Genomic DNA, 15,916 nt, shown 5'->3' on the forward strand with positions numbered 1-15,916 from the left:
TGCGTTTTAAAGATAATTTATAGGGTAGTGCCACTCCCTTAACCTATCGTTCGAACGTGTTGTATGGGATCGGACTCTCGGTGATGTTTGTGGTGCGGGCTGGCGGCTGCTCGCTTGTGGGGTGTTTGTCGATCTGGAACACTTAGCAAAATTAGTGCATCATCTGTAGGATACTGTCGGGGTTAGTGTGTTAGTGGGTGGTTAACGGGTATGGACCGTTTGGAGGTGGTTGAGTCTGGTTAATTAAATTGGGTGCTATTTTAGCCTATACCTATCTTCAGAATGTCGATGGGTCTTTGATTGGACGTGAGTTTGGTCACACTGAGGGAATTGATCAGGGGATTGTCTATTTTGCCGAGAGACTTGAAGTAGTTCACGGCAAGTTTGTGTACGTGTTTGTCGAGGTAGTCAATGCTTAGGTCATTGTGAATTATAGTGTTTCTTGTGTACCAGTCGTAGTTGCCCGTGGCACGCAAGAATTTGTTTTGAATTGTCTGTAGTCTGAGTATGGATCTGTTGGAGATGGTAGTGTGAGCCCACACGGGGCTCGCGTACGTGATTTGTGGGCGGATAATGGATTTATACAGCAAGCACTTGTTTTTAAGCGAGAGCTTGCTGTTTGGTTTGCATAGTGGGTAAAGCTTTGACGCAACTGCCCTAGCTTTACGCACCGCGTTAGTGATGTGGGGTCTCCAGGTTAATTTGCGGTCGATTATTACCCCCAGGTAGCGGGTAGACGTGGTCCAGTTGACTGGTTTGTCGTTTATAATGACTGGCTTGGCTGGTTTGCACCGTTTTTTTTTTCGTTCACCGATTTTCATCAGCCATTTATCGTACCACGCTACCAGTTGGTCCGAGTACTTCTGGAGGGCGAGCGAGACTCCCTTGGGGCCGACGGAGCTCGCTAAGATGGCCATGTCGTCGGCATACTGTGCGATGTTTGTGTACCTATGTGTAGGAGTGGGTATGTCGTGTGTGTAAAGGTTGAATAGCGTGGGGCCGAGGATGGAGCCTTGGGGTACCCCAGCGGAGATGCCTCACTGAGTTGATATGCGGTCCTTGAGTTTGACCTGAAATCTCCTTTCTCTTAGGAAGGATGCGATATAACGTATTGAGTGGGGGGTGATGTTGGCGGCAATCATTTTGTAAAGGAGGCCAGAGTGCCAGACTTTATCGAAGGCTTTGGAAATGTCTAGGAAGATTGCTCCAGTAGACATGTTGTGGTCGAAGCCGTCTATAACGGTTTCAACAACTCTGTGAATCTGGTGAACGGCAGAATGTTGGGGTCTGAAGCCAAATTGAGATTTGAGATTAAGATCCGTTCCAGGATCTTACTCAGTGAGGATAGCAAGCTGATGGGTCGGTAACTTGTTGCGAGGGAGGGGTTCGAGTAGGGTTTTCTGATGAGAATGACATTGGCGAGTTTCCATTGACTCGGAAAATAGCAGATTCTGTTGGTGGCATTTAGTATTGCTGTGAGTGCAGCGATGGCTTTTTGAGGGAGTTCTTTTAGAGCTTTGTTGGAAATTCCGTCAGGGCCAGGGGCCTTTTTGGCGGCGATAGTTTTGATGATGTTTAGTACTTCAAGCGGCGAAGTGGCGACAATGGGTACTGGGGCTGGGTTTTCGAGGTAGCTGATGACGGAGATTTCAACCATTTGGCAAAAGTCACTTTGCAGGTTAAAGTTTGAGAGAGAGAATTGGTCCTGGAGACTGTCGGCTAGGGCTTCCGCTTTATCGGCGGTGGAGTAGACGAACTTATCTCCAACTTTGATCCTGTCGATCCTGTTGCCGTTGCTTCTGAAGATTTTTGACAGTTTCCAGAAACCGTTATGTCCGTCTTCTAACGCTCTGAGTTTGGTATCCCAGTTGTCGTTTCGTAGTTGCCACAAGGCGTTTTTAACGTCTTGTTGAAGTCTGTACATTCGCTGTTTGAGGATTGGGTCCTTGTTCCTTTGGAATGCCTTCCTAGCTCTATTCTTAAGGCGAATAAGATCGCGAATGTCGGGGGGTAAAGCTTGCGGGTGCAGAGGAGAGTGGGGTGTGGTGGTGGTGCTGGCGTCTAGGGCTGACTGTATTTCATCCGTGAGTATGTTAATAGCGGAGTCTATTTCTTGGGTGGTCTGAATTGAGTGGGGGTAAGTGACGGTGTGATGAAGGAGCGTTGAGAATTTCTCCCAAGATATGGTACTTCGGAGGATGGGGTTTATAGTTACGAGGGTGTTGGTGAGTTCTAGTATGACCAGGTGATGGTCGGAAGAAAGATCATTTATTACAGTCAAGGACTGCGCGCCCGGAAAATTTTGAGTTAGAACGATGTCTACGATATCGGGTCTGCCTTTGAAGTTAATGGGGATTCTTGTGGGTTCGTCTGGGGCCGTGACGGAAACTTTTGGGTTTGAAAGTTGGGAATAACTTAAGAGAATTTTCCCATTATTGTTAGTGGCTTGACTGTTCCATCTGGAATGTTTGGCGTTAAGGTCGCCTGCGGCAATGGTGGCTTTGTTAGTGTTGAATATTTTGTCCAAGTCTGTGGTGAGTAAGTGTTGTTTTGGTGGGTTGTAAACTGCGTGGAGGATGAGTGGGGTGCCAGTGTTAGTCCAAACTTCTACCGACGTCAGTTCTATCCCTGTGGTGATCGGCCGCGGGGCCATGTTGTGTTGAATTGTGTGTTTGATGAATATGGCAGTGCCGCCGGCGGCTTTGCCTATTCTGTCGTTTCTGTATGTAGTGTAGTTTGGGAAGTGTAGTCGATTGCCAGGTTTGAGCCAAGTTTCGTTTACTAGTGCGATATCAATGGAGTGTTGGAGCAAGAATTGCTCGAATCTGACACGCTTGCTGAGTATGCTGCAAGCGTTCCAGTAAACGATCTTGAGGTAGCAAGTCATTTTTTATATTGGTGGGTGAGCATGAGCAGGATGGCATTTATCGAGTCAATGGACTGTTCGATTTTGCTCATCCGATTTGAAAGGTCTTGGTTTGGGTTCCAGCTAGTGTTGATGTTGGGTTGTTGGGTGGGAGGGGTTAGAGGAGGGAAATTTGAGTTTTCGTGTCTATATTGCGGTACGTTGGTCTTCGTTGGTTGGGGGTGGGAGGGGTTGGGGTTTCGGGGTTGACGGGAGTTCTTCCTGCTTTTGTTGTTGGGATTTGAAGGGCAGCCTCTGTAGCTGGAAACGTGAGGGCCTCTGCAGCTGGTGCAAGTTGGAGTGGAGGTTGTTGACACACAGTCAGTGGTCAAATGGGGTCCTGCACATTTGATGCACAGGGGGGCGACATGGCAGTTGTAGGAGCCGTGACCAAAGCCTTGGCAGCGGTGGCACTGCGGTACAGTGTCACTACGGCGAAGTGATTCGATGCGAACCAGTTGGCCGAAGATGCTGGAGAGGTTGAACAACTTCTTCCCCTCTTCGTCGCGTGTGGTCTCGACAGTGAACATGGGCATATCGCGCTTGCCACGTCGTGATTTCATGACGGTGGCTTTACTGGCTTTGTAGCCAAGACTGGCCAACTCGGCGAGGACTTCTGACTCGGAATAGTTGGGGCTAATGACTCTAATGACTAGTTTGAGCGGTTTGTCTTCCGTTAGAGGGTGGGCATAGAATTGAAATTTTTCATCTTGGAGCACTTTGGTGATTTGGCGGTAATCATCGATGGTGCAAGGTGAGATTTTTACTCTGTTTTCAGAGTAGACGGCTGTGAATTTGTGGTTACGTCAGTCGAGTTTCCTTTGAACTACCTTGTAGTCCGATGGCAACCTTAGAAAGATTGGAGCAACTTTAGGTTTGGGAAGCACATCCGAAACGGTGTTTCTGGATGGGTGAGCGGGGCTTGTGGTCTGGGGGGGTGTACGAATTTGAGCTGTGAGAGGGGTTTGGGGCGTGTTTGCCGACGGTGTGCTGAGGGCCGCTTGTTGGGTGGGTGTGTTGTGAATTGGACGCTTCTGGATATGTTTCCGATTTCGGATGATGCCAACAGGGAAGGAGTAGTCCTCCGGTTGTGGTGCAGGTGTTTGTGTAGGTGCAGGTGTTTGGGTAGGTGTGGGTGATTGTGTAGGTGTGGGTGGTTGTGTGGGTTCAGGTGCGGCTGCTGATGCGGGTGGGGACTTGGCAGCGGAAGTAACCTCCATTTTGTTAGACTGCACGGAGTCGGAATCGGAGTCGAAGTCGGATTCCGCGAGTGCCGCGTATCTGTTGCTGATGGGTGGGGGCGACTGTAATTGTGTGTGTGTGGTGTTGAGTGGGCTCGTCATTCTACGCTTACCGTTTTTGCGGGGTGACGTCTGGGGGGATGTATCCATGTCCTTTGTCTTTGTGGTCGTTGTCGTCGTCGACTGGGCCTGCGACATGTTTGACGCGAGGTTTCCCAGTTGGGCGGAGTGGGCTGCTTGGTCAGCTGCTCGTTGGGCTGCGTGAGTCGCGATTAACTTTTTGAGGGAAACGTTTTCTTCCCTCATTTCTTGGTTCGCCTTCACGAGTTTTTTTATATCGTGTTCCGTGAATTTATGCGTTTTAGCGCTAATGTCACTGCCACCACGGCCATCACGCCGCACACTGGCCATCTTGTGGGTGGGTTTGTTTGTTTGTTGTGTCACTGTCACTTGTCACTTGTCACTGTCACTATCACTGTTTTGTTTATTTGGCTGTTGCTAGGACAGCTTCTCATTCCCAGAGGGACGCGTTCGGAGAGTCGAGCGGTAGTTACATCGCGGTTTCGGCGACGCAGCTGCTAACGGCACAGCTGTTTGTAGCGCGGGTAACGACAACGACAGCGCGGCGGGACACGTCCGAGCACTGCGGGCGCTGGGCGCGGTCCTCTGACTGACTCGACTCACTCACTCCGAGTGACTGAAGTTGTTTGGGGTGGACCTCCTTTTATATTGTTTTTGGGGATCCACGTGACTCGTCGCAGGTGGTGTTTATGTGTGCGAGGAATGTGGTTTGTCGATTAGGGTGGACGTTTCTCGAATGTTTGGCGTCGTTCCACTCGATTTAGTTTAATGGATGCAGGTGTTCTTCGACTTCGTGTCGTTCTGCTTGGTTTGTTGGGGTGGAATATGCTCGAATGTTTGGCGTCGTTCCATTCGATTTAGTTTAATGGATGCAGGTGTTCTTCGACTTGAGATGACGTCAATGGTTGAGCGTGAGAAATGTATTCTCCGTCGCAATAGATTACGATAGTTTCGATTTGCGGTGACGAGATTCCTACAGCTTTGTCTAGTATACCCTTTAAAATTCAAGTACAAATACGTTCCCTTACGGGGTATGGAGCGTAATGGAATGAAACGACGGGGTGTTGTACACACGACTGTTTATTATGGCGGATGAAAAATAAATCGATCAGTGGCGAGCAATATGGTCGAGTTGATCCCAGCTCGCAGGCCGATGACCGAAACTCGACCATGTCGTAGAGCGGCTACATTACTCCCCTCTAGAGTTGCCAACTTATTTTGTGATGATTCCGGGACAAATAGCTCAAAATTGAACATCATCATCATCATTATCGGTCAGCCATTACTTAGTTTTCAGAGGAAACTTTTTATGTACGATAAAATTAAAATTTTAATTTTGTTGGGCCGCCTTTATATCATTACATACGTACTTACGCGGCCCAAGCCTCTAAGTAATATATTTAATTACATTAGTTTAAGCCGGGGTCATAATTAATCGTGAAATCCCACACATTTTATATATTTATAGATTGTATTGTCGTACATTTTTTATTGAAATATTGTTTAAATTGCCTTTTTATTTTATTTTATAATTATTTTTTATATATTGTCTTATTTATAATTATTTTTATATTTTTCTTAATATTGTTGCGTAGGAGTGGGTGGAGGATCCAAGTAAAAGGCCAAAGTCGTTTCACAGCATTTATTAATGATTAAGGAGATACACGCACTGGCAGTGCTCAGTCCAGAATGACCTGATAACAACTAAGTACCGCCTTATAAGGGGTAGATCTCTCAGGACGTCTAATCTGTTTACCTATTGTATAGTCATGTATTCGGATATGTATTCCCACGACATTTGGTCCCACGGTATGGGTCAGTTCTGAAAACTGCACGGGAATGTTATCGCCGCTAGGTGCATACGGGGGAGATAATCCTCGAACGGTCACACAGTCTCTGGGATTCGTAACAATATTATATACAAAACATAGAAAAGGCTAGTTTTTAAAAAACTTTTTTTTTACTAGGTTTTTTCTAAAATAAAATTACGCAATCTCTTTTGTGTAGCATTTGTCCCATGAATATTTATTGGCAAATGATTTGAAACAACTCTAATAATAATGGATATTTGTTTTAAGTGATTCATATCGGTCGTACAATCAAATGCAATTGAAAGATATTTGGAAGCTTTAAATGTCAGGAACTCTTCAGGATCATAACTGATTCAGGATTCACAGATTCACAACACAACACAACGCAAAAAAGCTTCACGAGTCTTCAACAGATCAAAGAAGACAAGTCTGAGAAAATGTTTTAGTCCGGACACTACACTGGTTTGATTGATATAAATTATAATTACGATGTTTCATTGCATTAATCATAGGCTACTCGAGTTCACTTATTTATTTTTGCATACACGATATTGACCGAGCAATCATTTTATAAATTTGATCTGATGTTTTGATCTCTCTTTTAATTTCAGGAATAGGAAAACAAACAGCTGTTGGGTTCTTTCGGCCCTTCTGTGTCTCGCGCCTTTGAAAATTGGGATCTCTCCAGAAACATTTGTGTGCATTCTTCAGGGAACCATGTTAACCTGCCATAGTTGCTGTTTAACTTATTAGATTAGTAAAATCTTTTATTCTTCATGAACCATAAAAATCTCTAGTATCATTTTTTTATTGTGTAGTGCTTAAAACTTTTTTCGATGAATATTTTAATAAACATTAAATAATGTGTTTATTTTAATTAATTTTGAGTACATATTCAATATTTATAAATATTATACATAAAAATAAATAAATAAATTATCACAAAATTTTATGAAATCATATAGATATTTCTCCACCAAGGTCAAATTGAGTATTTTTACATAAAATAAGTTAAATCTAAATCTTTGTACAGATACAATATTTGAAAACACTATACACACAAATATTTACATATTCATACAATATCTTGTAAGTTTAGATGTCCAATATATGCGCATATGTATGTATATACAATATTGGGCACTATAATTTTGAAGATTTTTTCTTTTATTTAAATTAATTAAGAAGTCGACTTTCCAGCATCCATCCCAGTAAATCAAAAATATTCATAACGTACATTGCATATTTAAATATCACTATATTAAGTGATACATATTAAATTCTTATAGTATTATTGCTATTGTCATGTCGGCATTGGTATTCATGGTTATTCAAAATAAATTTTATTTTCGTATTCACTGTAATCCGGTGGTGGTTTTTCATCTGAAATAGGTGCCGAAGAAATTTCTTGGAGTTCAGCTCCTTCATTTTGACATTCTAACTTCGACACCTCATTTTCTTTGATCTTTTGATAGAAACTAAACACACACAGCCAGAAATACAAGAAAAGTCCTGAAATCACAATTTGATAAATAGCTTGAAAACTTTTTATACATTATTTTACTATATTTTACACATACCGTCAATCACCATTAAAATGCTTTCAATCACATCTGGGTAACGAAATGATGAAATAGCTTTTTCTGCCAAATATGCTGCAAATAATAAAATTCCCAAACCAACCGTTAGCAGCCATGGAACCAACATTAACTTCGTATTCTGAAATAAAAAAGAACGCGAATTTGAAAAATAGAAAAGAATATCTTAAAATATTACAATAACAATATTTTGTAAAATTGTAATGATAAATTTAATACAAAATTAAATCAAACCTTGAGAGCTGCATATATGAGTGCTCCCTGTGATAAAAGAGTGAGAATGACAAAGGACAGTTCCCAACTTATTACTAGAATAAATTGATAATAATCATTAGTTGAATTTACACAATCCAATTGCTTATTTTGAGTAATGTATAAAAATAGAAAAAGACAAACCATAGATGTAACCATTAGAATAAAAATACGAAAACGTAAACGCTGAATGTAAAAATACTAGTATGGAAACCACCTGTGTGTAATAATAAATGATTCATTAAGAGTTCATTGTATACATTAATTTAAGAAATTAACTATTCGATACGTTGTTTACCAAACCCAGCCAACCAATGATTACGCTTCCAGTTTGCAGTCCAAAACATCCACAGAATTTATTGAAAAGAGCCATCTTCAACTTTCTGAAATCAATTAAACAAAATCACTAGTAAACAAACATCCACTTTCCAATATGTTTGGCATAAGTCATCATTAAAAAACATTAATATTTTAAAGAAAATTATTGTTTGATTATATTTTATAATTGCCAACTATGATAAAAGCTTATTTATTATGTAAATCAACACTAATGGCGTATATTTTCATTTTTCGTTTTACGTTTTCATTTTTGTAAAAATCTGTTATTGGACTCGGATGTTACATATATTATTTATTTACTATTTGTTTTTTTATACATATCTATGTACATCCTGTCTGTTGATTTTTCAATTAATAAAATAAAAAAAAAATAAAATAAAATAAAGCCTTTCATTTTGTATTCAATAGTAGATAATAATTTATTAAAGGGATAAAATGATTGTAAATGTTTTCCTATTATGCTTTAGATTAACATTAGAATAATATAATACTGTGATTACTAACCAAATTAAATTAAAATTAAAATTGGGAAATTAGAAAATGATCAGTAGATCAGTAGCTATTAAAATAGATATAAGATGTATTGTGAACATAATTTCGTAATAATAAAAAGCATTTAAAAATCAAAATCAAATTAAAGGGATAAAACATTTAAATTTTTTAATGTCAAATATTGTCAACGATTTACTAAATACATATGATTTGAAAATTTTGCTGAACAGTGTTTCTTTTCTTATTAATCACTATTTTATATGGTTATTGTGTTTTAATAGACAGTGATTAATTTCTGCATAAGAGTGATAAGCACTTCCGAAGAGTCGATTTTCATTATATTGACTTCTATGACAGTAAAATGGGCACTTTAAATATAGAAATATATATGTATAATCTGTAGACTCACTTCATATGTATGTACTTTTATTAGATATTATTTTATACACTAACATAAAGGCTTTTTTATTTTTATTTCTGAGCATAATAAATTAAGTTTATTTCCTATCAACATTGTTAAACAATAGCTTTATAAACCCAACACAATAATTATAACAACAGTTATCTATTGTGATCTTGGAATACACTGGAACAGCAATACATACTTTGTTAAAGATATTTTGGCACTGTTAAGTATAAATAATTTTTCTTATTTTCCACTTTTCACATACATATTTTTCATATTTTTTACAATGATGTTGAATATATATGTATACATGTTTGTTCTGAATCTGATGTAGTATACATGTTTATTTGCCTTGTTAGTCATATCCGTTGAAGTAACACACTCAATACACTTGTTTACAGAGAAGTGCGCATTCATGAGAAAGGAAAGCGACAAAAATAAATGGAGTATAAATTATTTATATGACTTATTAAAAATAAACCATCCCACAATTACCTTAGCACTAAAATTCTGTGCTAAATATTCAACCAGTATTGTACATCACTGCTTCAATCAAATTCCACTCATGCATACCTGATATTATCTGGCAATTCAGTGAAACTACACCAAATAAACAATAACAGAACAATGTAAACAATGACGAGGACTTGTCGCACTCAATATAATACGCAACTGTACGTATGTTCCGCAACAAGACGACTGATAATATCTAATGTGTTTCGCTATACCTATAAATACATCTATCGTTTGTCAGAGATCGTCAAACTCGTTTAATTTTGCAGTCCAATTCAGATAAAAAAAAGGTTTAGGTATTTGTTTAACACTATGAAAATCCTGTTAAATACACTTATATAATAAATTTGAATCTCAATACAATCTGATATTGCATTAAAAACGTCTTCATATCAATATATTATATGAAGACACATGAAATTTGTCACTTACTTATTGTTAATTGTTGCCAAACTGCAAAATTCATAAATAACTCTCTATTTGATATGTTTCTGAATTATTTAAAATAATTGAGTAGATTGAAAATCATTGATCAGCTATAGTTTGAGAACGAAAAGATTGCCAAATTGAGTCTTGATACAATGGTGATTAATACCGAGAAGTTGAGATTGAATTACTGGTTTATTATTGAAATAAATATTGTGTGGTGGATTTGAAACATGTATAAAATATCGATCAACATTTTCTACAGGGTCATCGTTTGTGCTGTTTATGACATATGCAATCTGTCCATATGATAGCCGATGGTAAGCTTACAATTTTCAAAACAAAAACAAGTTGTTCTATGAAAAATGTTCATTTGTATAAATATATAAATTTATCTTATCATTTCAACAGTAAATAAATAGTTTCCATGGAGATGTTTTCATTTATTTTCATGAAATTTTCATATATGAGTTCTAATACATAAGTTGACGCAATCAAAATTGATTATAATAAATACTTAAAAAGACGCGATTTGTTTTTAAAAATATTTATTATATGTACATTCATATCAACAAAATTCCTTCTACAGCTGTTACACCTGGGACCAGATTGCTGACCCATTAAATACCACAAGTGTAATAATACATCCACATGTAACCTCGAAATCTTAGAAAATGAAAACACTGTATAAATCTTAGAAAATGAATACATAGATTTTTAATGTACAAACGGCATATGTATAACTGATAAAAAACAATAATGCCAGTTGTATTCATAATCACAGACCTATTGATCTCTAGAATTAATTAATTTCTTAATAAATATATAATCAATGGTTCATTTGATTTGTGATTGTATAAACATTTAAAATATTTAATCTCCAATACTAGCATAATAATAATATCAATGAATTATTTTCTATTACTAAGCGAATACTATTGTACATATAATTATAATTTTAACGAAATTACTCTTACTACTTTCATGGATGCAAAAGCAATTAAAATTGCGATTTATTTTGGAAAAACACATTTATGAGATTGAGTTACAAAATTCATCCTAATATGAATCTATCGCCATTATTGAGTCGACCAAACATTCACATATATATGTAGGTTAACAAAGCAGATACTTATTTGACCTGCTATCTATAGATGAAATTTTGAGGTTAAAGATAAATTAAAAAATATAAACTTTGTTAGCTCTTGACCAACTTTACTGAGCGACTTGGTCTGGATATATTATAAAATAGGTTTCATTCAAAATTGCTTACATTCTAAAATAAGAAATATTGAAGCATCACTTATTTTACACCTAAATGCAATATGTATGTGGTAGAGAATCCCGACAGATGACGCTGTTCAGCACCACTATTGGGATGTGGCGGTTTAGGTGAAGGCCAAACACGTTTTCAGTCATGTTGTTTATTAAGATGATACGTACGGAGGCTTAGCAACCAACCGCGCGGAGCACAGGTCCAACTGCGACTAACCGTTACATCTCTACCCCTTTTAGATCATCACATATATACCAAGGCGGCCCATACCTCTTAGCAATATATTTAATTACATTAGTTTAAGCCGGGATCATAATTTTGATTGAAATCCCAATCTTTGAAATCTTTTTGATTGAAACCCCAATCATTGAAATCATTTTGATTGAAATTTTAATCCCACACATTTGTACATTTGTTGTTGAAATATTGTTTAAATTGCCTTTTTATATTAATAAATTAATTGTATTTAATTTATTATATATTTATTTAATTATTTATTATATTTTAGTACATTATTTGTTTATATACATTTATTTTACTTGTTTACTTTTTTTTATATAGTTTTTTTACTAAAGTTTTTTATATACATTTATTTTTTATATTTTAGTACATTATTTTTTATATACATTTATTTTGTTACATGAGTTTTTTTACTGAAGTTTTTTATACATATACATTTATTATCACTCACATTACACTTCTCACACAATTTTAACTTCTAGGAATTGAGTTTTATTAAATCCCTACAAACAAACATTAAAGTGTCACATTGGCTTTCACTGATATCGCATTTTTTTTAAATGTAACTAATAAAAACCTTGTAAAAACCCTACAAACATCATTAAGGTATCACTAAATTTCACTGATATCGTTGCATATTAAAATTAAGTAGTATAGTAATAGCAACGAGATTTAGAAGCATTTACAAAAATTTCAAGACAAACTTGCTAATAGGGCTGAAATTCCTTGAAAGTCTTCCATAGCTCATTGAACTCGGACTGAAACAGTTCAACGATGGGCAAATGGGACGTTATCAACACATGTTCCCAATTTCCACTGGTGGCCTGATTAGTCCAATTCAACGATCCAGTCATTAATACTCCTCTGTGTTGTAGATTAGTTTTATATAAAAAATATTTCACGAATGTCACGTGTGAATTGTTACTATTTATTTCTCCAATTCGTGAAGGACTATCGATAATGCAAAATTTGTGATGCATAAGATTGTTGGATTTTTTGCTTTTAACTTTGATCCCCTGTTTGTAGAAGTAGGATATGCGGGAGCCGTTGTTGAAGGCCATGTCGAAGTCGGAGATGATCCTGACGACCACCCCTCGGTCGTGGGCTCTCTTGACGGCCCGAGCCAGAAGTTCGGACGTAAAGATGTAGACGCAGATGTCGATGCAGGTGCGGGCCTCGTCCAGGAAGTCGACGATCCGCTGCAGGTTGTGGACGCAGCAGTACTTGTTGTAGCACTCATCCCTGACTATACCCTTCAGCTCGCACCGGAAGCGCGAGTCGTTGAAGGCCACCAGCACGTTGACGGGGGCTCGCCGCGCCCCCATCTCAGCCCACTTCCACCACACCCCTACCCCGGCCAGCAGGGCTGCGCCCACCACCCCTCCGCCCCACATGACCCACATTCCACGGCACTGTCAACGCACCAGGACTGCCACAGGCATGACTCGCAATTGCGCTCTTTGTCCTGCCTGTCCGCTTCCGGGGTTGCTTCCACTCGCGACGGCTCAAAGGGTGAGGCTGGGGGGCGAGGGGGTGGGCGTGTATGTCTGATAAAATCGATAAAGCTTTGTCTAGTATACTTTTTAAAATTCAAGTCCAAATACGTTCCCTTACGGGGTATGGAGCGTAAGGGAATGAAACGACGGGGTGTTGTACACACGAAAGTTTATTATGACAGCTGAAAAAGAAATCGATCAGTGGCGAGCAATATGGTCGAGTTGATCCCAGCTCGCAGGCCGATGACCGAAACTCGACCATGTCGTAGAGCCGCTACATTACTCCCCTCTAGGGTTGCCAACTTTTTTTGTGACGATTCCGGGACAAATAGCTCAAAATTGAACATCATCATCATCATTATCGGTCAGCCATTACCTAGTTTTTAGAGGAAACTTTTTATGTGTGATAAAATTGAGGGCCGAGATATAAAGGGCCGCCTTTATATCATTACATACGTACTTACGCGGCCCAAGCCTCTAAGTAATATATTTAATTACATTAGATTAAGCCGAGGTCATAATTTTGATTGAAATCCAAATCATTGAAATCACTGAAATCCAAATCATTGAAATCCCACACATTTTATATATTTATAGATTATGTATATTGTCGTACATTTGTTATTGAAATATTGTTTAAATTGCCTTTTTATTTTAAATTAATCTGCATAATTTTTCTTCCAACATAATAAAATATTAGAACCAAAAATAGCACCGACAAATATTACAACATGTCTTGTTCACATTTATCTATTTGTTTTATGTAGAGAAATATATTGATCACAAATTGCACGTTCTAAATAATCTGAACAGTATATTTTTAGGTTGGTTCTTTGGAAAGCATTTGTAAGCATCTACCGATATAAAAATAGACTGTTCAAATTATTCAGAATGTATAATTTATGACCAATATATTTTTGTACATAAAACAAATTCATACGAGACGTAATGCTATTTTCACAATCTACATATATTTGTATAATATATAAATATGTATGTATCTTCTAAAGATAATATTTATACACACTGATATACCAAAACGCTCTAAAGATATGAATGCACTATTTTGCCAGTTGCAAAATAATGAACGGCATATATCCACAGAATAGCTTTCAAATTAGTAGTTGTGGTTTAAAAAAAACACCATTTTTAAAACCTTTATTTTTATATGTACATATATTTTACATTATTTGACATTTATAATATAAAAAAAACATCTGACATTTGCTTTTATATAACTTTCATTGTTTTTAAACCTGTATGTATGGTGTGCAATAATGACACTTGCGTGGGATTCCATAAATTCAATTTTGAATTTGTACACATACTATTAATTTTCTAAAAAAGTTGTTTAATTACATATATTACAAACTCTCAGAACTCATAAATATTCATTCTGACATAATAACTTTTATAATTAATCAAATATATGAAGATTTTTATAATTCATCTTCATCATTATATTTAGGCGGTGATATGAAATTGTCAGGTACACATGAAAGACGTTTTTCAGGCTTTGAGCGCTTTTCGTTTTTAATTTTTTGGTAAAGGCTTAGTACACAAAGCCAACAATACAAATTTACTCCTGAAACGTAAACGAATGACATTAATTTTGAACAGTTCCAATATATTAGTTAAAACTAAAAAATATCAATAATTATATAATATAAATATGTACCAGCAATTGACAATCCGAATAGTATAATTAATCCACCATATTCTATCATTTTATCTGTATAAAGTAATTTAATTCCTAAATACAGAGCAACTGCAACAGTCAATAAAATAAACAACCCGACTATTAGTAGCCACGGAATCAACAATGACTTCACCGACTGAAATAAAATAGTAATAATATTTAGATAATTGTTTGTGTCATGCAAACTTTTGAAGTTTGCAAAATGAATGAATCATATATTAAGAGTATGAAACAGGTGTTGTATTAAACCTTGTATGTTCCGTAGATGAGTGCTAAATTTATAAGAATGGCCACAATGGAAACGAATATCAATGAACCCATATGTATCGCTAATTCTAAAAGAAAACATACATTAATAGTTCACATTAACATTCATACTAAGAAAGTGTGGATGATTACCTCTATTGGGAACTTTTGAGTCGCTTTGATGTGACATATAGAAAAAAAAGCTAATTGAAAATATGTATTGTATAATTGCACACACCTGCAGAAAATTTGTTACATGAAATTAAGTCAATTAAATGGTTCAATATAAATATATGTATACAAAAGGAATATTACCAGATCTAACCAACCGATGAATAAAATACCAGCACGTAGTTCAAAGCAGTGACAACATTTCATTAGTAGAGTCATTTTCTATAAATTGTTTTATTTATTTATTTGATTACTGAAAAACAACCTGTAGACGAGAAATTGTTAATTTTTATCATCAATATATGTCATGCAAATGTGTTCAATGAATTGAAATTTCTTTTGAATACATATGCATGTCTATAGTGAATATTAACATTATACTAAAAATATTAGAACTCAAAATCAAAACGTCACATGCTATAAATAATCGAATAATAGAAACTTATAAACACAACTGTCGATGCGCGCTGCCAAATAATGACTACCGTTTTTTAGTGGAGACGCCAGATTTTTAGGGTATTTGATTTACCAATAGAGGGACAGTAAACAGTTTTTTTTATATTAAGTTCGAACGTGATAAAAGAAGAGATGAAACAGTACTTAAAGGATGATTTGAAGAAGCATAAAATTAAGAAAAATGAGAAACTGGGGTTAAGAAATTACATACTATGTATTCTTAGACCTATAATAAGTTGTAGAAACAAAGATAAAAGAGGAAGATAAT

General features: G+C 36.7%; 2 protein-coding genes and 1 long non-coding RNA gene across 10 annotated transcripts; 1 reads left to right on the forward strand and 2 right to left on the reverse strand.

The window, feature by feature from the left end:
• Positions 1-4,131: 4,131 nt before the first annotated feature.
• LOC143914821 (uncharacterized) lies at positions 4,132-6,903 on the forward strand. The gene is made up of 3 exons (XR_013260861.1): positions 4,132-5,501; positions 5,823-6,500; positions 6,650-6,903. It is a non-coding gene; the product is annotated as an uncharacterized LOC143914821 (long non-coding RNA).
• LOC143914817 (uncharacterized) lies at positions 6,089-9,863 on the reverse strand. Of its 3 annotated transcripts, XR_013260859.1 has the most exons (7): positions 9,699-9,832; positions 8,187-8,271; positions 8,033-8,105; positions 7,871-7,944; positions 7,619-7,757; positions 7,120-7,550; positions 6,887-7,055 (listed from the first exon to the last, which is right to left on the reverse strand). XR_013260859.1 is itself a non-coding variant. In XM_077435179.1 (6 exons), exons 2-6 carry the CDS (start codon positions 8,259-8,261, stop codon positions 7,366-7,368), a joined length of 546 nt encoding a protein of 181 aa, XP_077291305.1. In that variant the 5' UTR covers positions 8,262-8,271; positions 9,621-9,863; the 3' UTR covers positions 6,089-7,365. The 3 variants fall into 3 exon arrangements, 2 of the variants coding, with proteins under 2 accessions (XP_077291305.1, XP_077291304.1); XM_077435179.1 differs by having other exon boundaries at positions 6,089-7,550; positions 9,621-9,863; XM_077435178.1 differs by having other exon boundaries at positions 6,464-7,550; positions 9,699-9,857.
• A 4,092-nt stretch (positions 9,864-13,955) lies between these two features.
• LOC143914976 (uncharacterized) lies at positions 13,956-15,688 on the reverse strand. Of its 6 annotated transcripts, none has more exons than XM_077435428.1 (6): positions 15,611-15,688; positions 15,337-15,457; positions 15,175-15,259; positions 15,025-15,110; positions 14,755-14,911; positions 13,956-14,661 (listed from the first exon to the last, which is right to left on the reverse strand). In XM_077435428.1, exons 2-6 carry the CDS (start codon positions 15,409-15,411, stop codon positions 14,516-14,518), a joined length of 549 nt encoding a protein of 182 aa, XP_077291554.1. In that variant the 5' UTR covers positions 15,412-15,457; positions 15,611-15,688; the 3' UTR covers positions 13,956-14,515. The 6 variants fall into 6 exon arrangements, with proteins under 6 accessions (XP_077291554.1, XP_077291553.1, XP_077291556.1 ...); XM_077435427.1 differs by having other exon boundaries at positions 15,607-15,688; XM_077435430.1 differs by having other exon boundaries at positions 15,635-15,678.
• Positions 15,689-15,916: the final 228 nt, after the last annotated feature.

Source organism: Arctopsyche grandis, chromosome 7 (assembly GCF_051622035.1).
Source record: "Arctopsyche grandis isolate Sample6627 chromosome 7, ASM5162203v2, whole genome shotgun sequence".
NCBI classification, from domain to species: Eukaryota; Metazoa; Arthropoda; class Insecta; order Trichoptera; family Hydropsychidae; genus Arctopsyche; species Arctopsyche grandis.